The 24,853-nt window shown below is 47.5% G+C and overlaps 3 protein-coding genes across 3 annotated transcripts in view; 1 reads left to right on the forward strand and 2 right to left on the reverse strand.

Annotated features, from left to right (window-relative positions):
* LOC117894830 (mucin-5AC) overlaps positions 1 to 4,007 on the forward strand; it is a 36,672-nt gene extending 32,665 nt beyond the window's left edge. Inside the window, exon 8 of the mRNA XM_034802098.1 lies at positions 3,992 to 4,007. The gene's annotated coding sequence lies outside the window, so the exon portion shown is untranslated. The remainder of the gene's footprint in view (positions 1 to 3,991) is intronic.
* Positions 4,008 to 8,188: 4,181 nt separating this feature from the next.
* LOC117894869 (ADP-ribose glycohydrolase OARD1-like) lies at positions 8,189 to 8,647 on the reverse strand (the record flags this gene model as incomplete). Its single annotated transcript, XM_034802134.1, has 2 exons — positions 8,189 to 8,347; positions 8,411 to 8,647. Coding segments are annotated over 2 exons (393 nt in total), but the record flags the coding sequence as incomplete, so codon positions are not given.
* A 10,725-nt stretch (positions 8,648 to 19,372) lies between these two features.
* LOC117894181 (bax inhibitor 1-like) lies at positions 19,373 to 20,163 on the reverse strand. The gene has a single exon (XM_034801091.1). It carries the CDS (start codon positions 20,120 to 20,122, stop codon positions 19,388 to 19,390), a length of 735 nt encoding a protein of 244 aa, XP_034656982.1. The 5' UTR covers positions 20,123 to 20,163; the 3' UTR covers positions 19,373 to 19,387.
* Positions 20,164 to 24,853: the final 4,690 nt, after the last annotated feature.

Genomic DNA, 24,853 nt, shown 5'->3' on the forward strand with positions numbered 1-24,853 from the left:
AGAGGCGAGGCCGTTTGTCACACTTTGGGAATTTTGAGAAAATTACTCCGAACGAGAGCAGAGCAAAGCACACTTAAGATTAAGCTAAAATTAAACGAAAAGAAAAGAAAACGAACACAAAACCAAAGGCAAAGGCAGGTAAAGGCCCAAAGAGTGGAGATGGGTGCCGAGTCCCCGAAAAGAAGCGAAAACGAGAGCACACTCGATGTAGAGAAATATTTGTAGGTACTTAAGAATAACGGGCCGCGATTGCCCCAAGCAACAAATTCTGTTGCGGCTCGTCCTGTGTCCAGGGTCCAGGGTCCAGGGTCTCTGCTTTGATGTGACCCCACCCTACAGGACGACGGAAATCGACGGAAACCGACAGAAATATGCAGTAAAAATAGAATAACTATAAACCAAGTAATGAATTATGAATAAAAAACGAAAACCCCATTCAAGAAATTACAAATGCCAACGCGCGTTTTTCTAGCGAGGGATTGGGCGGGCACTGGACTTGCACGGATTTACCCACCGGACTGGTGCAAGTGGATCTCATGGAAAGTGGAGGCTTTAATGGCTAAAAGCTTTGTCACTGCCTTGTCTCGGTCTCGGTCTCGGTCGCGGTCTCTGGCCTGCCGGACCTCCTCTCTCCTCCTTTTCCTGTTTTATGCCAATTTTCATTTTTATTTCATTTTGTTTTCCACGCTTTTTGTGCTCGTTTTTCCTTTTGTTTCTTGTTTCTTGTTTCTCGTTTTTTTTTTTGCTCTGGCCTGCGGCGAGTGTGCGACGCGTGAAAAGCGGCTCGAGGCGCATTTTGTAAATTGAAAACCACCGGACACGGTCCACGTTCAGCTGAGTCCAAGCCCCAGCTAAGCTGGCAGCAGGTTCTCCGACTCACTGGATACCCTGGCAGAGATCTTTCAGTTTGAAGTTGCTCTAAAGTTTGTGCAAATTGGGCAAATATTTAATTTCGATTAGTTTCCGATAGAAATTCGATTTCAATCGATCATTTTTGTAGCTTCTTCCCAGCATTGTCTAGAATCCGTGCCACTCTCGAGGCCGCTGCAGCCCTGTCCAGATTTTCTGCTGTCTCATCAGAGTAAGTGGATTGCTGGAGCAGGCCTTCAGCCGCTCGTTCCCCGGCCCGTTATTCGCTCTGTTAGGCAGTCGCCGTGAATATTCGGGCATTCAACTTGAGCATTCCAATGGCCCGGTTCTGGTTCTGGTTTTGGTTTTGGCTTTGGGCTGTGGCCAATGGTCACAGCATGGGGCAGGCCTTCGCTTTGGGCTTCCCTTTTGCATTGCCTTTTTCAGCGTGCACTCTGTGAGGGTTTGCTGGGGCATGCAACCACTCGCTAAAAACATACAAAAAGGGAAACCAAATCCCAGGGCAAGTAAATTTGCTTCAATTCCCCCTTATTATTACGGGCAATTCATTTAATTAAATGCTGCAATCCAGCACATAAATATTTGTTTTTATTTCACCAAAAATTCAAAATGAAGTCCCGAGTAGCGGGCACTTTATGTTCCTCTTCTTTTCTTTCTTCACTTTTTTTGTGTGTTTATTTTCGTGTGTGTGTGTGTGGGTGTGTGCGAAAACTAACCCATTTCGGGGCATCCTCTTTGGCGCTGCGATGCGCTCATTCGACCGTTTAAAGTGCACCATTTTGCACCCGTCTAATCATGGCATGGGGACGGTAGGGGCTGAGTCAGCGTTAAGGGTTGAGGAGGGTTGAGGGTTGAGGGTGTGGAGTGGGACTGTTACTGGTGCTCAGCGCAATTTATTACGCATGCTGCAAGCGCTTTTATTTCATTTCAGTCGATGACGCCACCTCTTTTAGTGCCAACTCGAGGAGCAAATTAAGTGCAGCCGGCAACCAAAAGGGGGACAAAGACACAGACACAGACAGCCACACAGCCACACGGCCACACACACATGACAGCCATTAGGCTTGAAATGAAATTTTTTATGGAAACGCAGAGACACAGGCGCAGGCACTGCCACAGACAGGAGAGAAGAGCTGCAAAACATTTCAAATTTATATCAATTGCGGTTGCTCATTGACGCCACGAAAGGTTTTATTTGCTCCTTCAGCCTGCAGCCTGAGCCGAGCAGAGTCAAAGTTAATTGAATTTTACCCAGCAGACAAGCCACACACACACACACACACGTAGGTGTGTCTTCATGCATTTATTCGGACATGAATGTGTGTGTGGGTGTGCCGTTACATGGTTGGACATTAAATATGCATGTGCCGCAGGGAGCGAGCTCTAAGACGGCTCTGGATTTGGACAGCGAACACACAAGAGTGACCCTCAGCCGACGTGGCTTAAGAGAACTCTGAACGATGTGACGAGAAGAACGCTGGAACAGGAAATTTGATTTCCAGCAGACCAAACACAATATGCAGCCATGTATGATGGATCTTATTGGATATTGGCGTTGATGGCTGAAAAAGCTTTAACGATTATCGCAGGGAAATCCAAGCTGGAAGCAGCACGCTCTCCGCTAACAGCCTGCAGACTGCGCTCCGCTAACAGACTGCAGCCACTGCCGCTTACAGCACTCTAACAGCGCACTGTTAGCTGGCGCTCGTTTGCTCCCTCTCTCACGATCCACACGCGACTGCTGCTTCGATTCCACCATCCACCATCCAACCTCCCGCAACAGATCTCAGACCGTTTAGTTAATCACTTTCAAATCGCATTGGCATCTAGGACGCACCGCACGGACTTGTTACACAATTGTTCCACTCCACTTGCAATTCTCAAAAGTGTTGGAGTAGAAGATGCCTTGAGTGCTTGCTGCCTCGGGTGTCGAATAAACTATTACAGTTTCGCTTCCACTTCTCTCTGTCTGTCTGTCTGTCTGTCTGTCTGTCCCTCTGTCTGTGCGTTTGTTTGCCTGTGTGGATTTTGCGAGTATTTTGGCGACGGCGAGCGGATGCGGAACCAATTTAACGACGCCATTTCCGCCAGTCAGGGCAGCCACGAAGGAAGCGAGCAGCTTCAACCAGGCAACAACTGCAGAATCCTTGCGGCAGCATTGACATCATTGATGCTAGCTGGTGGTTTTGTTGCCCTCTCCCCAAGTAGCCCTCAAAACAAATGTTGGTAAAAATGCTTGCCAAAGGGAGAGAGAGAGAGAGAGAGGAGTGGAGTGGAGCGGAGTGAGTGATTCTCTGCTTGATTTCTCAGCCTTTGCGTTGGTCCGTCGATTCCGCATCCGAGATGCAATGCTGCATCAATGCAATTGGGTGTGAGAGTGGCCAAACCGCAGCTGAAATGAATTATGTTACGCATGAAAATTTGAATGAAAACCAGAACCAGTGACAGGGCGAAAATATTTGCAACGAAAAATGACTTGGGACTGCGGAGCCGTGTCTGAAAACAAAATCAACTGCCAATTGCAATTCTTCAAATAAAAATAACAAAAACGTTTTCAACAACAACAAATTGTCAATTTATATTTTTGCTTCTGTGTGTGAGCGAGGCGCTGGATTGAATTACTCAAACAAAACGAAAAAAAAGTCACCGCGAATAATCAGCGAAGATTAAACAAATGAAAATAATCCATAATTGATTTGCGGATTCATAAATAAATAAATAATACATTTAATGAATTTCTACGAGTGTTTGTGCATTGATTTTGAAGCTGGCAGCAGCTACTTTGATATATATTCACCCATTTCAGTGCATTATGAACTCATGCTCATCTGTGCGGATTCTTTCCGCAGCATTTTCACGTCAAATGATGATCCAAAATATGTAGCATACTTATTTGAGAGCATTCTAAAAGTAATATTAAACGAGAAGGGACGTGTGAGACGCTTCTTACGCGTCACAACTTTTATACCCGGCACTCAGTACTACATCTGCAACTTAGCGGTTATTTGTCAAATTTTACATTTTTTCTTCATCTGTCATCTACATCAACAACACTACTCACGCCAACACGCTCCTTTAGCTCGCCACCCTCCCCTATAGACACACACTGCAGAGTCGCGGCAGAGTCAGCGGCAGAGGAAGCGGCAGAGGCAGCGGCAGAGGCAGAGGCAGTGACGTGTCAGGGGCCAGGCCATAAACAGCGCGAAGCAGAGTGTGAATGCTGCGGGACGGGGTGGGTTTGGCTACTGCAAATTAATTTCTTCATTGTGGCTATAATAAATATCCAATCGTATCCCAATTTGGTGATCTGATAGATATGGTCATTCCCTACGGAATGGCGTTTTTAGTTTTCTGCTATCTTCAAAATTGTAGATTTGGGAGGTTTTCGCCCTTTTGCGGGGGCGGAAGAGGGCGTGGCTCATTTTTGAAATACACTTGTAACAGTGTGAGCATACAGAAGTCTGGATGCAAAATTTGGTGGCTCTAGCTTTTATGGTCTCTGAGATCCAGGCGCTCAACAAGACGGACGGACAGACGGACAGACGGACAGACGGACAGACAGACAGACAGACAGAGACTCGGCTATTGATGCTGATCAAGAATATATATACTTTATGGGGTCGGAAACGTTTCCTTCTGTGCGTTACATACAACCGTTATCCGCACAAATACAATATACCCTCTTTACTCTTCGAGTACCGGGTATAAAAAGTAATAGATTTCTATTGGCCGTTAATTGTGTCACATACAGCATGCAGAGCATAGCCAAGTCGTGCAGCTTCCATTTGTTCTTTCAGTTCCTCTGCCGCAGTCGCATTTTTTGCAGTTTTTACATTTTTGCGGTACTTACTTTATGGATTTTTTTCTGTTCTTCTGTTTGTAGTTTTTCTTCAATTTTTTCGTCGCGCTTTGTTCGAAATTTATGTATATTGTGTATTAATAATGCAGCCATGCTGAAAATTGCATAATGACCAGCAGTGTCGGCCAGTAGTCAGTGGCCATTCCACGCAGCCATTCCATTCGCTCATTTAAAATTGAAATCCCTTGTGGAGGATATTATTATTATTATTTCATTGAGATGCGTGTAAAGCGCAGACGGAACTACAACTGACCCTGGTGCATGTGTACATAAATAAGCAATGTACATACATATTTACATATATGTACATACATATTTACATATACATTTGTACATATGTATTTTTTTATGTACACATTTCGAGTCTTGTTTTTAAGCCCTCCTCAGCATGCAAACTTTCCACTTTAGTTATTTTTTATGATGTGGTGAACAAACTGTAAGATGAATAAACTTTTGCAGCTTGTGGTAGGGTATTCAACTTTGTGCACTTTGCTGCATACATAATATGTAATGTACATACATTGTACATATGTAAATATGTATGAACAGCTGTGACATTTTTGCTGTTATTTGAACTGCGGTTGTGGCTGCTGCTGGATGTTGACGGTTAGTTGGCTGGCGGTCTGCAGCACAGGTTCGACGCACTTCCACCGTTCCCATTCCAACCATTCCCCTGCGGTCCATTGCTCTCTCTCCCTCTCTCTCTCTCTCTCTCTCTCTCTTTGCCTGTGAGAAGCCGCAAATGAAGAACTAAGAACTAACTTTAACTGCCATTCTCTAACGGGATACATGTAATCAGAAACACACACACACACATATGTACACGGGGTTAAAGTTATGATGTGGGTGTGTGTGTGTGTGTGTTGGTGGGTGTTTGGGGGCCTGCAGCATCATCATAAAATTCAATTAAAGCGAAACGCAGACAATCAAACAAAAGATCAAATTAAATGCCAGCCAAGCAATTTACTTCGTCGATGTATGAGGGCGTGGCGTGGCTGCCACATGCCACATGGCACATCCTCTAGCCCACTGAATGGCTGTATCTGTGTCTCTCTGTGTGTGGCATAGACAACGGCACGCATTGCGGTTTAACGCGCTTTAGCACACACACACGCACAGAGAGACAGTGATATACCGTTAGATAGAGAGAGAGAGAGACTGGCAGACTGGCAGACGGGCGGACGGGCAGCCAAAGGAACAGAAGAACATCAAAGAAGAAGAAATAGAAGCTGCTGCGGTATTTTTACGACCATTTCAGGGCCGTAATGGCAATCCAAAAGGCTCTACAAGACACAGATATATGTACATATGTACATGGTGGCTGTGGGTGGCAGGGGAGGGATGGGGAGGGGTGTCGTATAAAAGTCATTGGGACTTAGTTAAGCCAGCGATATTAACAAATGCCGTGGATGAGAGAAGACACAGACAAAAAGAGTGGGGAATGTGGATGGGGTGAGGACGGGGTAAGGCTGGGGCTGCGGATGAGCATAAGCATGAAATGGGAATGCGGCTACGGTGGTCCATGGCTGATAATAATAAAACAGACCACAGTGGCTCTCCCAGTCACGGTTACAGCAACAGCAAGAGCTTTAGCGAAGCGATTTAGCGACACTAAAATCCACATGTTACCGACGGACAAAACATTTTCGGGCAGCCAAGAGAGCAGCGAAAGAGGAGAAACGGTAAGCAGGGACAACGTTAAGCGCAACTTGTGCTGGAAAAGGGGGAAAAGATTACAGCATGTACTTAAAGTTCTTAAATATTAATTAAAACAAAACTGAAAATCATACGCAACAAACTCAACATCAAAGCTGTTAGCAGCATTCTCTTAGCAGCATTCTCTTAGCAGCATTCTCTTAGCAACATTCTGTTAGCAGCACTGTTGATGAAGTTTTACATACAAACATATGTACATACATTCGCTCTTAAGCGTTACACAGTGCACGAACGGATATGGATGCCTACAATTATCATCAATCACCACGAAACTGGCTGACCACAATCCTGTATCCTGTGTGCCGTATCCTGTAACCGTGCACCAGCAATCCTGTAAGTTTGACAGTTATACGCCGCAGAGCAGCGAGGTGATACAGCGATGACATGAATTTGTACTTTAAATTTCACTGCCACCCTATCTGCCATTTGTGGCTCGCGGTGGGTGCTGCCGCGGCACGCCGGTGGCACCATCTTGCGTGCCGAGCAATTAAAAAGTTTCGGGCGCTGCATTTAATTAGGTACGGGGCAACAATCAGCCATCAGCATTTGTTAAAGTCTCTCGTACAATGTAGCAAACTAATAGCTGACCGCTGTGGGCGATGCCAGAAAGGGAAGAAAGGGAATGGGAAGGGAGAATGGGTGTACCGTGCTGTGGGTGTGAGTCTGCTTTCGGATTTGGGCATGGCCTGGGTTGGGTTGGGTTGGGCCCAACGAGCCGCTTAATTGAATGCCGCTGGCTAAAAGTGCAAAAAAAACGAGAAGGGACGTGTGAGACGCTTCTTACGCGTCACAACTTTTATACCCGGCACTCAGTACTACATCTGCAACTTAGCGGTTCTTTGTCAAATTTTATTTGTCAATACTCAAATGGCATTGTCCTTAATGTCCTAGCACCCGAAGTGATCCGGGACATTTTCCCGATCCCGAGGAGGCGTGACATGTCCTTTTTCGACAGGAAACAGCTGAGCTATAGCCTTGTAGAGATTAAAAAGAAAAAACAACGTGAAAATGGCATTATCCTTAATGTCCTTGCACCCGAACTGGTCGCAAAGGTTCCAGGACATTGTGCCGATCACGAGGGGGCGTGGCACATCCTGGACGGACTACAAATAAAGGAGAAAACAACAAAACAAATCTCTCCTGTTATTTTTGTCAAATTTTGACAGTCACCTCTTTGCACAGTAGCGCCCACGCGATGAAGGCGGTCATTTCTGGAACTAAAATAACGTACAGTGGACCAATTTCAAAATTTCACAGTGGCGCCCCAACACAGAGCGGCCAACTCTCGAACTACGATATTTTAGTTCCATAAATGGCCGTAATAATCACGGTGGCGCCACTGTGTTAACGCATTTTTAGTTTAAGAAATGGCCGTCGTGATCGCGGAAGCGCCACTGTGCTAACTACGTGGTTGGTTCACTACAAGAAAGTGTTTGTTGTACAACAATAACAAAAACATCTTTTGATGTACAATTTTTTTTTTTACAACAAATTTTGAAAACAACGACAGAACAGTTTTGTTTTCTTCTTTTCTCCTATATTTGTGGGCCGATCAGAATGTGCCACACCTTTTCGTAATCAGGACAACTTCCCCGATCCTTTTCAATCTCTCCCGCTTCAAGGACATCAAGGATTAAGGATTCAATTGCACATATTTCCCATTCCCATAATAAATACAATTGATGTTAGGTATATGTATGTATATGTATACTTCTTTTATTTGATATCTTCGCCTAGAATTGATTCTTAATTGCTTGGTGGAGGCACAAAGTTGTAGACGACAATCTCCAGCTGCTCATGCCCGAACACGTACTCCAGAACGCCGCTGACTTTGTCCCATTCCAAGCCATCAATACCGCAACCGATGCGCGGTGTGGCCAGCTGCTTGACGATGTTCTTGCGCTGCGAAAAGGTTCGAAATGCATAAGCAAAGAATTGATCTAAAAGTTAGCGCAAGCCACTCACCATGTGTTCGCGCATCTGCTCCAGAGATGACTGCAGCGACTCGTATGTTGGTTTTCCCCAGCTTTGTGGCTTCGTCACCAGATAGTAAATGGAGCGATCATTATCCTTGAGCACAGCCACATCACCGCTGGCCGCCTTCTGGGCACGCAGCGCATCGACCTTGCCGTAGACCTCCTTGAACTTCACAGCTATGCCTGCGCCCATGGCCAAGTCAGCGCCCACGCAATGGGCCAGCGAGTGCGAGACTTTGTCTACAGTATGTAAATGTATGTAAATTGTTAAGAGAGACATGTTTATTAAGTGATAACATTAAAAAATTTGAAAAATAGCGCGCATAGATCACCAGTAATCATTGTGGCTATAATAATGATCCAATCGGATCCCAATTTGGTGATCTGATAGATATGGTCATTCCCTACGGAATGGCGTTTTTAGTTTTCTGTTATCTTCAAAATTGATTTGGAGGTTTTCGCCCTTTTTCGGGGGCTGGTTTCAGTGTGAGCATACAGCAGTCTGGTGCCAAAATTTGGTGGCTCTAGCTCTTATAGTCTCTGAGAACTAGCCGACAAACAAGACGGACGGACGGACGGACAGACGGACAGACAGACATGGCTCAATCGACTCGGCTATTGATGCTGATCAAGAATATATGTATATACTTTATGGGGTCGGAAACGTTTCCTTCTGTGCGTTACATACAACCGTTATCCGCACAAATACAATATACCCTCTTTACTCTTCGAGTACCGGGTATAAAAAGAAACGTACGAAAAGCAGAAAGAACACGCTGAAAACAAGGAGGAGCAACGGCAAAATTATGTACAGTGAAGCACAGTACAGCAAACACTTTGCAGATCACTCTCTGCCTGACTCATTTCTGGGTGCAAATATTGAGTTGCTCTCTCGACTCTCACAAAGACAAGCGCAAGAAAGAGAGGGCACGCTTGGTTTGTTGTTGGGTTTGTGGATGCGGAGATGATGTCACCTGATTACCAAATGCACATTGCACAGGATTTTCCACCTCTGTTAGTACTCACTGTATACTGTATTACCGGATGAATCACAGGCACTGAGACGGAGAGTGTAAGGTGAAGAGCAGTTGGCTCGACATTTGGCTTCGGCGCTAGCTTTGGCTCCAGCTCCGGCCCTGACTCTTCGTTGGCTGAGGCCCGCCGGCTGTTTGTTAATGGCGTTCAAGCAAATTTTCATGTTGGCTTAGACAACGGCCCAGCAGCTGCACTGCCGCCGCCACTCAAATTGGCCTTTTTATTATGTTACTCGAAGGCCCTGATGCCCCAGACCTTCGCCACTGCCGGCAGACTCCACGCTTCCTCCACGTCGTCGTCTCCCTCCCCACACACAGCCACACAGACACACACAAACACCGAACAACATTCTAGGCGCCAGAGCGCGTTCCAAGTGGCGGCCACAAGCCGCAACATGGCGAAACAGTTTTTAGTCAGTGAGTCTGTCTGTCTGTCTGTCCCTCTGTTGCTCCCCCGCTCTCCTCTGATAATATGGCAGAAACATAAGCAGAGCGGCATTATGAAATGCCAAAGGCGGTGGCTGGCTGGCCATTTTGGTAACTGTTAACAGCAGAAGCAGCACAAATAACAATCGCCAGAGCAACGGCAAAACGTTGCGCTAAGCGGAACGGTCAGCGCCAAAACTAAAACTGTAAATAAAAGCGAAGAGCGAGAGAGCGAGAGAGCGGAAGGTACAGAGCGGAAACACGAAACGAAACAAAAGCAACCGCAAAAGCACTCTGCAAGAGGGTTTCATCGTCAAAGTACAGAGGAGCATAACTAAGAGGAATATCCCGAGCCAAGAGTGGAAATCACTTAAATGTGTTGCATCTGAAGCCTGAATAGTTCTGAATTGGATAAAATATTGAAACACAAGTTGTGGAACCGCAGCAGAGCCCCGTCAACATTATTCAATACCGTGGCTTAACTGTAGTGTAGAATGTATAGACACACGCGAGCACATACAACATGCATACATACATACATATATTCAAATGTACCTATGGACGCTGATCGAGAAACATGTTGAAAGCCTTTGCATCATTAGTGCCCAGTGCAAGGGCGTCAAAAATGTTCCCAAGCTGAAAAGTGGCGTAGGACACTTCGCTGATGGGGTAACAGCTCTCGTTGCACTACAAAAGGAAATTATTCAACAGCTGCCTGACAATTTCGATTAAATTTTGTGGTGCCCGGACAGGCGAGAGCCATAAGAAGTAACCGTAATAAAGTGACAGCTGCTCTCAGCGCACTAGAGACCCTCTCTCTCTCCCTCCTCCCACTCTATTTGCGTCACTCGGCCATCATAACTCTTGTAAGCAAAATGTAATCCCGTTAAAAGCAGCTCAAATAACGCCATTGTTGGCCACTCTCGCGCATCCTTCGTCGCAAATTTACTTGCAGCTGCAGCCTGCGAGCTAAAGTGCACGTAATTGGCATAGAATATTCCAACAGATTACAAGTTAGATAATTTACACATTTATTTAAGACTTTTTATAGTTTTAGCATGAGTAAATCTGCTTTTGCTTTGCCCGTGCCTCGCCACTAATTGCATTTCCATTTCTTTTGCACCTTGTCCGTGGATCACTGCAATCAAAACACAACTCGCATCCACTTGGGACACTCTCTCTTCACACACAACTTCATTAGCCTACACACACACACACGCACACGCACTGTGCATACTTCAAAGCTTCAAAAATCCCACAGCGAGGCGACACACAAGAATGTCATTTGCACTCACTCAAACACACACGCAGTCGCCCACCTCCCCCCCCCAGTTCCAGTTCCAGTTTCAGTTCCAGTCCCAGTCACGCGCGTAAGCCCCCAGCGGGGGAGGGGGGCTGGCTGGCATGCATTTTATTGGCGGCTTAATTAAGCGTTGCATATTGCGTGCGGTTGCCCAAAAATGTGCACCCGAAGCGTGCAGCGCGCAGCGCGCAACGAGATCTCATCACATGTGGCCTGCCCTGCCATGCCCTGCCATTCCGCGTGGTCTGTCAATGCCAAATCCGTGTAGGTGGAAAGCAAGTGATAGCTGGATAAGCAGGATTAACTATGATTTGTATGCTTTTAAAGATAATCTGCGTAACAAATCGGCGTAAAGTTTATCGAGTGCTTCTAAGGCTTTCTCTCTCTCTCTCTCTCTCTCTCCATTCCATTGTCTGCCTGCCTGCATTTCTACATTGCAGTGTGGAACGGTGGAACGAGTGGAACGAGCGGCAGCCACAACATAAACCGCTGCGGCGCTGAGACTATGCGGCTGGCACTTTGGTTAAGTATGGTTAGAAAATTCAATATTCCATTCCATTCCGCTGCCACGCCACGCCCCGCCCCGCCACTGGTGGGGCACTAGGGTAGCAATAAATTGAGGCTTTGTTGGGGCGACATGAAGATGCTTTCGAGTGGCAAAAACAATCAGGAACAAAAAGAGAGGGGGGAGGCATGGAGCACTCCACACAACAATCTGCCATTCAGCGCCGCCCCGCAATTTGCTGTTCGGTTTATTCGCATTTAGAATACACTTTTACAATATTGAACGACTGAGTGAGCAAGCGCCCGCCAGTCCCATTTGCCCCAGTGATTTGCTATAAATTTCAAATAGATTTTCTTGCATGGCGCTGATTGCATTGGCCTGGCCCATGGTGAAATTACGTACAAGGTGATGTCTTCAGCACTCTCTTGGGTGACGTCTTCCCCACGGATCACTCTCTTACTCTATCCCTCTCTAGCGCTTGTCTCTCTGAGCGTGGTGAGTAGGCGGCAGCAGCTTCACCTTGTTGGCAATTTCACCATGCAGTACCCCTCTCCGCCCCTCAGGGCATGCTCTCTGTCTGTCTGCTGGCAGCGGAGTCTCCTGGCCAGTCATCAGTAATTTCCGCAACCAAATGGAAAATGAAAACGTTGACAACAGCTCCACTCCTCTGCCCCACGGTAGGAATTCTCTTAGCCAGCCAGCAGCCGAAACAATGTGTACTTAATTTGCTTTCAAATCTCCTACCGCTCACCGTTCCCTCCCCCTCCCTCCCTTCCTTCCTTAATTTCGTTCCATTTCGTTGGCAGCTTTTGCTTAATGCTTCCGTGCAAAAATGCTGCGCGTTTTGAATATGAATTCTGCTATTCCATATTGATTGAGCGGCACGTCCAAACCCAACCCACCCACTGCTGCTACCCCCCTCGAAAGCTTCCCCAATCCGCTTCCCCCAGGCAACGTTGCAGCAGCGTGAAATATTTTCCAATTTGGTTTTGGGTCTCCCCCCCCCATCTACTTCATGAGTAGATTAATTTTTGCGAGGGTGCAACAAGTTGCGGCCATAATGTGAACCCTTTTAAGATTGTTTTGCCAACAGCCATCCCACCCTCCAGCCTCCACCCATCCGCCACGATTTCTGGCACATTCCACACCAGCAACCAGGAATGTAGCACACTTTGATACCCTTTAACAGTGGGCTAGTTCCGGCCTAAGGAAAATGCCTCTTATGTTTATTTGATTGCTGGGAGTTTTCGTTGAATTCTTTTAAGTTTTTACTCTGCCATAAATTGGCTGTACTCTTTTTCTAGGGTATCCCTGCCATATGCCTGGCAACATTTTTGGTTCATTTCCACCACCCAAGACACAGATTTATCCACGGGCATGGAGCTGCAATGGCAGCTTCCTGACATCCTTTTGCTCACTCCATCAGTGCTCTCTCCTCTTGATAATTCTTGGGCTTCATTTAATTAGATTTTTCCATATTTCCGCGGCGTTTCTCAACACGCTTTTCCGCCCTGAGCCTTGAGTGAGTGTCGGGGCAGGGGTGATGCCGATGGCCGATTGCCGATTTGCCGATTGATGGGGCGCTGGGGGTTTGCCTGTGTTTTATGCAAATATTTGTCTTCCATTTGCATTTCGCATAATTGAAATTTTTTATTTTCCTTGCTCTCTTGCTTCTGCTTCTGCCCTTACTCCTCTGTTCTTCTCTCTCGCTCCTTCGCTTTCATTAAGTGATTTACTTGGCGCCAGAATAACAAAAATAAAACACACGAAATAATCTTAAATTTTTGTTGCTTTTTTTGCCCAACACTTGACCAACACAGCTGCGAGGTTATGGATACTCATGGTCCTCCCCACATTATCCTAATGCTTAGCCATTGCCCCTCTGCCATTCCTTTGGGTTTGAAGAGTTTGCCAAGGGAGTTCGCAGGGGGAGAAGCCTCAAAATAAAACATAGAAATTCAATTGCAATTATTGCACGTAAATTGTTGATAAGTCGCGATCGAGTTCCAATGCCAACTCCAATTACAATGCCAACAATGCTGCGACAGAGACCCGACCCTTGCGCTGTGTTTCCCCTCTCCACCAATCAAATCCTCCGCCAATTGCGGACTTGCGCTGCTAATTGGCATGCCAAAAGCGAATAAACTGCTTTTGTATTTGCATGAAAATGCATCAACAACTCGAAGTGCATAAACCGTCCACTGTGACACACTTTGAGTGGGAGCATGGGCAGCTCTCCCCTTCGCTCAGCCACCAGCCTCATCCTGTTAAGCCCCACTCTGATGCTCTCTTCATATTTTTCACTCTTTTCTTTATTTCCCTTTATTTCATACACATTCATCGACATTTTTAGTCTTAAATAATGAAAGACCGCGCATCGTGGCTACTGGATACCGCACCCTGCACAGAACAGTTTCTACCGCAGCTCATAAAGCCGCAAAGAGTCGCTTTACCGTTGCACTTTCTGCATTTCACATTCAAGTCGCTCCATCCACCTACCATCCACCTACCATCCACCTACCATCCACCTACCATCCACCTACCTTCCACCTACCATCCACCTACCATCCCGCTCTCTCTCACTTATCCCATTGTGCAGTGGCGCCACCTGTCGGAGTGAGCGAGTTACTTTACGGCCAAATGGTAATTCGCTGCGGCAAGAGATAGATCCATATGTTACGCTGCAACAAATAGCGAGCTCCTTCTGCTCGACTGCTGCAATAACTCAAAGGAGAACTGCTCAGAATCGATTTAATATTGTAGTTGGGAGTACCCAGCATCCGGCTGTTGAGCTTGTTAAGCGATCCACCGAGTGTTGCCTCCAGCCCAAGGCCCCCGGGTGGCCCTCTCGGGTGTTTCACGGCTTGTTTTATGGCTTTTATTGATGACTCATCAGCGTGGCCGCCGCTTGATATGCTGCCCATGTTATGGTCCGAGTTTTACGATGCGAAACGCAAACGTTTTTCGAGTTGGGCCAACTTAGGGAGGGAGAGGGAGAGAAAGAGAGTTTCCACCTGAGTGGAATGTTTGTGGGGCCAACTAATCCATTCACAAATCAAACTTCATGTTGAAATCAATTGAAAATGTTACCCGTTGGAGCTGAGCTGCCTCCAGGCAGAGTTTGTCTTTAGTTTTGGGTTTGGTGGTCCGACTTTGGTGTTCGCTCTCCGGGCAACATTTATGTTGCGCCCGACCAGCACATTCTGGTCGCAAATGCAGATTAAGCTGAATGGGCAGGAGGACACACACAGAGCCAGAGACAGGGAGTTGGAGCGAGGTGAAGGGCAAAGTAAGACTAAACTGTTGTTGGCTTGTTACGCAGCTGGTAGACATTTCCCCAGCCGGATCTGTGCGCCAAGGATGTGCTTACAAGGCAAACAAATTTACCCATAATGCTGTCAGATGCATATCAGACCCGGGGGAGGGGCCACAGCCTCAGCCACAGTCGCAGCCGCAGCCGCAGAGCACAAAGCAGACCCAAGGCATACACTAACCCAGAACCTGCCTCGGGCATTCCGTTTCTATGAATTGAGGCAAGCATTTCTGCACTTTGTAATCGAATCTGTGTAATGAACTCAACTCTGCAGCAGAAGGGCATTGGCTGGCATCCAACTGGGACTGGGACTGCGCCTGGAACTGGGACTGATACTGGGACTAGGCTGCAGCCTGCTTTGCTTGTTATGCTGAAAAATGTGCAGATTTCCCTGCTCCTGCTCCTGCTCCTGCTGCTGCTCGACTCCATCTTCTGTTGCTCCTTTTCTTTGCTGCACAAATTTTGTTGAAATATGCACAAAGCAAATAGTGCCGCCCGCTGGGACTCGCATCCGTTTCTGCCCAGCTGCCAGCTGCCTTTGCTGTGGTTGCTGTTGCCCAGTTGGCCCACAGACACCCACAGCCCTGCCCCGGGTTGCTCTCTTGGTTTCTTGGTTTCTTGGGCTTGAGCGGATTCCAGCTCTCTCTTTTGCTGCTGCCAGATGAATGATGCGAGCTGCACTTCCTGTTGGGCTCCCCCGTTCCTGTTCCTGTTCCACTTCCTGTTCCTGTTTCGGGTGCGGACCATCATTTGTGTATTTCCCGGACAAATTGGATTTCTACTACGGCAGGCCGCCTGCTATCCTGCTCTCTCGCTGAGAGCATTCTCTGCTCAATTAACTTTGTTGCCCCGACCAAAACAGGCCATTCCTCAGGCTTCCATCTCCATCTCGAGCACTTTCGGCCACACATCCGCATCGCGCCCACACTTGATGCATGGCCTGTGATTACGCTTTGACGCTCCAAGGAGTGGAGTTTCCTTTCCTTTCCTTCCTTTTGCGCCCACAAATGTACATCGATTAGCAGCAAAAACACGCTCAAAAGAAGATCGATGGCAGCCGAATGTCGGCTCTTGCAGCAGCGAGTGCAGAGCCAGTGTTGGTAAACACTCAAGGAATTTATAATTGATCTGGAAAACTCTTGCCCCATGGGAGTCCCATAACAATCTCTCAGCCAGCGGTGCCATCGCCCACACTGTGTGTTATCCAGTGTTGGTAAAGTGGCAGTGCAAAGGGGGGGCAAATAGAGCAGCGAGGCAGCAAGGCAGCGATGACAGGCAGCAGCGACGCGACGCGACGCGACGCGATAATGATTTCCGTTTTCACACCTCGCTGCGACACAAAGGATGTCTGTCAAATGAACAACAACAGCAGCAGCAGCAGCAGCAGCAACAGCGAAAAAAAACAAGTGCAAGCACTCTCCCCGTGCAATCCGTACACCGCGAATGGGAGCATGCAGCGGTGTGATACACGTATCCAGAGCACAGTGGGGTGAAGGACGCGAAAAACTGTTGAACAAGAGTTGAACTTAAAAGCCACAAACTTAACGTTTTGCTTGCCTTTTATTGTTTTTATATTTGCTTGCATTTGTCATAAAGGTCCCACTGTGCGGCGACTGTGGCGACGACAAGCGACGTCGGCGGAAGTGCAGCATTTGCACATTTCCTGCGCTGCTCACTCAGCCCGTGCATAATCGATTAACTGGCGCGCATAAACATGACCGCAAATGTGCAAATGCACGACCACAGCGAGAGGGAGGGAGAGGGAGAGGGAGAGAGAGAGACAGACACGAGCACGGAGAGCGCGGAGAGAGGCTCCAGAGCGAGGCTGGGGTCTGGGCGGGTGATGTCGACATGCATAAATGCAAATGCCATGGCAATACATATGCAAATTACTTTCTCACACACTCTGATTCACAAAAATGCACCACAATCCGTGCGGATACGGATACGGCCACGGATGGCGGGATGCGGGCAAGCGGGTGGCGGGTGGTGGGGGCTGCAATTATGGATGTGAAATGAGAATGAGTGCGCGAATTCATAGCTGGTTATAGTCTGCCACTAATTGTGTGTGTGTTCTCTCTGCGGGCCGGCATCCACTAAACTAATTGCAAAGTGAGACTCTTCGCGATATCCATGGGGGAACACAAACAAATGCAAATGCAAATGCAGATGTTTGTGGCTTTCCAAATGCACGCACAGTAAATGTGTGCAAAGCAAATTAGAACGGTGGAACGGAGCGCCACGTGGATCGTGGATCGTAAGAGAGAGCTGAGCAAGAGCGACTAGCTAAGAGTAGCCGCTGTAGCCGTAAGCAGCCGCAGTCGGTCGGTTGTTAGCATCACAGCAGCCATTTGGTTAAAGGCAATTGAAGATCATATCATATACAACCCCAAAGAAATACATCCCCCCTAATAATGGCTTGGTCGTAACGCAATTAACGCAAATAAAATGAAAGCTTGCGTAAACAAGCAAAGAACGGTGCTAGAGCGCAGCATGGATCGTGGATCGTGGAACGTAAGAGAGAGCTGAGCAAGAGCCGTAAGCAGCCGCAGTCTGTTGGCGCAGTTAGCAGCGCTGTTACTCCGTTCGAGCTGCTGCCTCCGGAATGGGAGGCGTAAAGTCAGGTAAATCAAAGAGCAAAGATGCCAACGAAGTTGTTGTCCCCCCTCGATTTTTGGCAATTAATTTTAGTTAAATTTCAACACATTTAGGCGATACGAGTATGGTTTGCACCTTTCGAGGCATGGAAAGTGAATCCCAAAAAACGAAGGCGCAGCCCAGGGCCTGGCCCAAATTCTGGGGCGTACACTTTTGCCATATTGCGCTCTGGGGGTCGGGAAATTGAAAAGCCGAACAGCTGCGCAGTGGGGGTGGGAGTGAGGGAGTCTAAGATGAAAGTCTGGTGGCAGGCAGCAGCAGCCAAGTGGCCAAAAAGTTGTCGGAAAACTCCAACCGAACCATAAGCCCTGCATAACGAGCCGCCCGCCGCCCGCCGCCCACGGCGCTCGTTCAGCTGCTCGACACACCCCGCACTCGTTGGGTATAACGTACTCGTTGCGACGCATGTAACGAGTGGCCTGGCACCCACCCAACTGCCACTGCTCGACCTCTGGGTGCTCCAAGGGGATTGAGCTGCTGGAAACATTCCTCGACCAGCAGAAGCACCAAATGCACATCCTGTCCGAAGCGAATTCGTCTGTTCGGGCGGGGCCTTCACGAGGCATTCTCCACCGAGTAGCTGGTTGTGTGTCTTCCCCATGGCATGGCTCCTGGCTCCCGGCTCCCCATTGTCCAATTTCGAGACATCCGTGCAGCGGACCACATGCATGCCCCAAATCCTGCACCTGAGCAGCAGACCTGTGCTGATACTCTCCTGCCTCCTGCCTCCTGCTTCCTGCTAAATGTATTGAAATTGCGTTATGGCCAGCCATTGGGGTAAGCGGATAGAAGTGGCTCATAGGAGCAGGAGGAGCAGGTTGCACGAAGAACTTGTTGTTGCCAGTCGGAGCATGAGCATGAGGGTGGGAGAGGGGGAGGCGGAGGGGGAAGTAGCAAAAGTTCTAGCTCGAATACCTTGTCACGTCAAGCCCCCAAAATGCCGGCCATAAAGTATGAAATCATGGCGAAAAGTTCACCAAAAACGCGCATAGAAAACGAAATTTGTTTCTTGCCAAGAAAAAGAGGGGTGGAAAAAAGGGAGCAGCAAGTGGAAAGTTTCTTTCTAGTTGCACTAAAAAACAAATCGAATTTTGCATGGGTTCAGAGTAGATGGAACGCTTGACAGCAGGCAGGCAAATAGCAGCAGATCAACAGCAGTGAAGCGGTAACAGCAGAGCAACAATAACAGCAGAGATTAAGTAACAGCAGCATGGTATTAGCAGCAGCAGCTGTAACAGCAGTGAAGCGGTAACAGCAGAGCAACAATAACAGCAGAGATTAAGTAACAGCAGAATGGTATTGGCAGCAGCAGCTCCACAGAAGAGAAGCATTAACAGCATTGAAGCTGTAACAGCAGAGAAGCATTAACAGCAGGGAAGCAATAACAGCAGAGATTAAGTAACAGCAGCAGCAGTGAAGCAGCAGTGAAGCAATAACAGCAGTGAAGCAGAACGAGATAAGCAGCAGATCAAGGGCAGAGACAAGCAATAACAGCATAGAAGCAGTAACAGCAGAGAAGAAGAGGAACAGCAGACAGGCGTAAAAGAAAATCAAAGCAGTCCGCCGCCACATGAGATTTAACAGCCGAGATCGGGCCGTAAATATTCTATCCTATTCCCTGTTCAATTAAATAATATCCCATATTATTAATAATCAATTTATTTAGTTGACACTTTCCTGGCCATTGTAATTTCAAAATCAAAATGCTGGAATTTCGTGGCTGTTGCTTAGCGCCTCTTGCGGCGCTGCTTGTGTGCCCGCTCGTGCCTGTGCTTCAGGATGAGCACCACGCGGCGGAACATGCTCAGAATGTCAAAGAACAGATCCATGGCATGCTGCACGGCATCGTGGTCGCCGCTGCGGCACTTCCGCACAATGTCCTGGGTGTCGTAGACCACGAAGGCGGCCACAACGAGCACGCCCACGAGGAGCTGCAGCATTTGCACCGCAAAAGAATTGAATACCATATTGACGAGACCCAGCACGACCATGGTGTTGATGACGCTCACCAGGCTGCCGCCGATGAACAGGTACTTGCCCTGTGCGGACCACAGCGCGATCAGCGAGAGGGTCAGGAAGGTGACGACGGTGCCCAGCAGGGCTGCCACGACAAGCCCCGCGTCGATGCTGGCCACGTAGCCCAGCAGCGGCCCCAAGGTCTGGCCGGAGAAAAACCCAAAGGCATGGAGAACTCCCAGGCGGGTTCTGTAGTTGTTGCCAACGTCCTTGTAGAAATGCAGCGTCGCAGCCAGCAGCAGCGTCAGCACAGCAGCCAGCATGCCGAGGTCCACGAAGCCATCCATCTGCAGCACGGCGCCCGCAGCTGTGGCGGCTGCGGCTCCGCCCATGATCATGTACACCTTGGACAGGTGGTGGCGCACGGGGGGCTCATAGCGATCGTTGAGGCCATCAATGCAGGTGCGCAGACAGTCGCTGATCTGCCGGGCCAGTGCCGCGGCCATTCTTGTCGTTCAATTTGGAGCGGAGCTACAACTGCAATTTGGAGTTCTAGTTCATGTTTCAAAAGGGGCGACTGCCTTTAAAGTTTAAACTGATTTAATTTGAAGCGCCAGCTTGTGTCAGCTGCTAGAAGCGAAGCAAAAACAATTCCAAGAGAACCCAAAGGAACTGCAAACTCAATGGATCTTTGCTGTCAATTCATGTTTGTGGCATTGTCATTATGGCAGCAGCGCCTTTGCCAACCCAACTCCCAGCTGCGTGTCCTGTGGCTCCCGGCTCCTTGTTCTTGCTGCTGCTGCTGTTGATTCCTAATCAGAAACGTGTTTGCATGACTACAGAACGGGAGATGCGGCGGCAGGACTGTCGCTTGAGTAATGGCTGCAACAACAGCCGCGAAGCAACGCAAAAAGTGCACTCTCTCTCTCTCTGTGTGTTTTTGCTGCGTGCGTGGTTTCATTTTCAATTCCTGTTTTCCCAGACAAGACAAGGCAAGGGCGACAGCAGCATAACCCTGTGCAAGATGCGTTCCACAATCAAGCCACCGGGCCACAAGTCAACAGGCAAAACTTTATTTGCACGCGGAACAACGCTCGAATAAAAGATAAGCTCCAAACATAAGTCTGGTTTGCCCTTGGAGCAGAGCGAGCGCTTGGCACAGAGTGGAACAGGAACAGTGGAATGAGGAACTTGCGCTTTAAAGGGTACGCCATGGCAATGGGCTGAGTGCTGGAGGTGCGAATATCTCAAACTGTAAACTTAACAGCAACAATTTGTAGCGCAAGCATAACCAACAGGGTTTCATATCCATAAATAAAAGTGACCCGAACTCTATGCCACTTGTAGATTCTGTTTAATGGAGCAGGAATACATATATCCCATCCAAGGGGTGCGTTGTCTTTGTGCTTTAATTCGTCTTCGCCATTGAATTCCATTCGCCCTCTTTTGTGCCGTGGCCTGTGCTCTGCCCTTTGCTGGGGCAGTTGTTTAGCACATTAAGCCGCTGAAGCAACTAGGCGGATGGCGAGCAATTCGCAGCTCTTCCTCTCTGTTTGTCAGCTGTTTTACGGCGAAGTTATGACGTGCCTCATTCAGGGGCTTAAGTATGTACAGAAAAAAAACACACAAAAGGAAACAAGCAGAGACAAGACGAAGCATCAAATACACTTCAACGTTTGGTGACTTTTTGGTAACTTTTTGAGTTCGCCATTGAAGGCTTTACTCCGACAAAACTTTGAGCTGGAATGTGATGGCGTGGCATGTACCCTCTGGCAAGGGTATCACAAAAAGATACGACCATGTTGGCCAAAAAGGTGGAGGGGCGCTGCAAAAGGCAAACTTTTATACGATGCTGATGTAGCTGGCGTACACACAACTTTTGCCTTTTACGAGCTTGTCCTTTTGCCTTCTGCCCGTCTCCCTGCTCGTCGACTCCCTATCAGTAACGGCATGCCTCTCATCTCTACGAGAGCATCGTGTGCTGTGTGTGTGTGTGTTCGTGTGTGTGTCTGTCCTTATGGCGTTTTGTGTGACATTTATTGTCATTTAACTGTGACAAAGTTAGGGATAAGCAGACACACACACACACACACACGTGTGTCAGTCATGTGCCTCGTCAGACATCACTCCGCCAGACGTGGAAGATAATTTCACCGTTACAATATTCGAGTTGAACGTCTCTACGACTTTATGGTCTACAATTGCAGCATACACAGCACAAATACCCGCAAAGCAAACTCAAAGAAAAAATTGCGTAAGCTGGATTACAGTTACAGTTACAGCATGCAGTTGCCAGTGTTTGTTTAACTGTATAAACATAACAGTCCCCAGTCCGATCACTTGCTGCTTGCTCTCTTCTGGTTGTGCTGGTGGTTCTCTTCCGACACTCTTGGTACTCAATAATGAGCCTACTCAGTAGCACACACACACTCACACGCAAACGCTTCCCATCACTTGACTCAGCCTCTCTCTCTCTCTCGTACACTCTCCTGCCCTGCACTCACTCGTGCTCTTGCTCTTATTTGCCATCGCCATCGTCATCCATCTAAGCAAAGCTTATCTTTCTCCATTATACTTCATCCCTCCCTCCGTATTCTGCGTTTGCATTGCATTGCCCTTGCTTTGGGAGCCGTGGGAATGGTGAATGTCAGCAGGGGGAGGAAGAATTAGATGGAAGACTGTCGGAAGCAGGCTCTGATTGTCTGTAAATAAAATCGTGACTTTTATATTCACTCTGCAAACTTTGATTAAGAGCAAAGTCAGAGAATGGGCACAAGTCGTTGAGTTCACTGCTGGCAGGTACAAGTTAACGGGAATATATACAAATGCGAGTGCCAATACAGGTACAGTGGCACACAACAAAAGCATCCAGCGGTGTACCTGGTGTATATATTTACATACAAATACAATTCAGCAACAAACTTTACAAATTGAGAGATATTGGCAGCTTTTACGTTATTTTTATTCGAATGCAATATTATCTCGTTATTTGTTTACTTATATGTATACCTCACACCAAACTACCTACTACTATACCGCCATCCACCACCCGCTATCCACTTCCACATCCGCAGCTGCCATACATCCGTTCTGTGCCTTATTTCGCCACTGTTTGGGCTCTGCTCTGTTTGCTTTGTTCCCGCCTTTCTATGCGTTTGTTTTCCATTTCATCTGTGCATATACCTGCACTTACACAAGCCCTGAAAAGGGTACCATGACTTCGACCAAATGCTTGCAACACACACAGACGAAAGAACATTTTCGAACCCACAATGTACGTGCATATGTATGTACATATTAATGAATGCACATTAATTATTGATTATTGTATATATAGAAGGACATATACATATTTATACATAGGTATGAATGCTCATATGTCATTATCACGCAAGGGCATCAAACGTTTCGGCTTGACCAGTTACAGCAACACTAGCCTTTCTCTCTTATCTTTTTTTTGTCGCTGCTGCCAGTCGCTCCTGCAAACGTGTTTCGACAGCGCGGACAAAAAGCACACAAATAACTGTCAAAGCTGCATTTCTCTTCAAAAGTAAACACAGCAAAACAATGGCGAAGAATATCGGTAAAGCGAACAAATTGAAAGCTCGATTGGTAGTTGGACTGGGCTCCCGCACCCGCTCCCTCCGCGCTTCCTTGTGATTAAAGCAAAGAGAAAACAAAGAAAAGGAACTTACACGGCGGGTGCTTTAGAAGAGAGGAATAACTTGCTGCCATACATCTACCATTCATTACCTGCTGCTAATTTAAGTCTTGTTCGTTGAAGCACAGCGAACGGGCAGAAGTTTAATTTTAAAATGACAAAAACAAGTCGGAAACTACTGACACAAATTAAGCGGATGACTTTTTTATTTAAAACATTCCAAAAATGTGCAAAAAGTTGAACAGTTGACAGTTTCAACTTGTAACTGCACTCTGGGAAAGCTGCTTATAAAATGTGTTGACACCCAGCTGCTGATCTGCCAAAGGATTTTCCTACTCCGCGCAAATGAGAGACTGAAGACATGACGGCGACAGCCTCTGATGATAAGTGACAGGCCAGTGACTGTGTGGGTAATGTTTCTCCACCGGTCATTGGCCCCATAGCCGTAGGCTTCATTCCCGATTGGATTTCGAATCTGCCATAAAGCTTCCACCTCAAACTGCACGCGGCAGCGTAGACAATATTAATTAATTATTTCCCAGCCGCACGCACTTAGCGGGGGTGGAGTGGTGTGGTGGACTGTTCGTTAGGGTTTAACGGGGAATTAAGTCTGGAAACAGAAAGTCGGCCAAGCACCATAATTAAGATGAGCGCTCGCGGGGCAATTATGTGACATCGACTCGCCAATTTTTATGCCATGTCTGGCTGCAGTCTGCCAGTGGGGGGGAGCTTGGGGAGCAAAGGAACAGAGAGAGAGGGAGCATGAGGAGCAGCAGGCGGGCAAGGCACAGTGGTTGACACATTCGAGTTGCCTGTCAACTGCAGTGACACATTTTTTCAGTTGAAAACTAGACTTTGAATACACCAGAACAAAATAATCGTAAAGAGCGTAAGTAATTCGAAATATACAAAAAAATAGCAAACAAAAAAAATAGAAATTTTATTAACTCACATTTCATGCACTCAGAAAAAATCAAAATGAATCGTGATGAAGCAAAGGGCCGTAAGGCTGTTGGCCAAAAGACGGATATGCATCAGGCCATTTCCGCTCTGGTGGAGCAGGCCAAGCGGCTGAATATATTGACCGTGAAGGAAACTGGGTCGGAAACGTCCGACACTGATTCTAGCGAATGCCTCAATATTTTCTCGTCTAAGGAATGGAAGCGCAATAAGAAATATCAAGCCAAAATGTTGCGAAAGTTTCGCGCCTCGAACACTGATGCCGATTCTGCACCAGATACGCCAGTGGCCAGTGCTGCCGCAGCTGCTGGTGCAGCAGCATCAACCATACCACAAATGTTGCAGAATGCCCTGACAGTGACCAGCAATATGGTCGAGAGCCAAAAAGCATCGGAGATGCTCGTGAACCAATTGATTGAGGACTCCTTGTCGCTATACGATGACCAGATCACAGATTCGCATAAGAATCGCAACTTGCTGCTGCTTCAGCAGCTGGAAATAGAGACAAATGACCGCTTTCTGGACCAGATGCTCCATGGCTTGGAGCTGAAGTACAAATGCGAGAATGTGCTGCGCTCTGACTTGCCTTCGATCCCCAAGCCGACTGCAGCCAAAA

Source organism: Drosophila subobscura, chromosome A (genome assembly GCF_008121235.1).
Source record: "Drosophila subobscura isolate 14011-0131.10 chromosome A, UCBerk_Dsub_1.0, whole genome shotgun sequence".
Lineage (NCBI taxonomy): Eukaryota > Metazoa > Arthropoda > Insecta > Diptera > Drosophilidae > Drosophila > Drosophila subobscura.

What these genes read in the sequence shown, in the direction of transcription:
- LOC117894181 (XM_034801091.1), bottom strand. Translation starts at nt 20,122, where the DNA reads ATGGCCGCGGCACTGGCCCGGCAGATCAGCGACTGTCTGCGCACCTGC.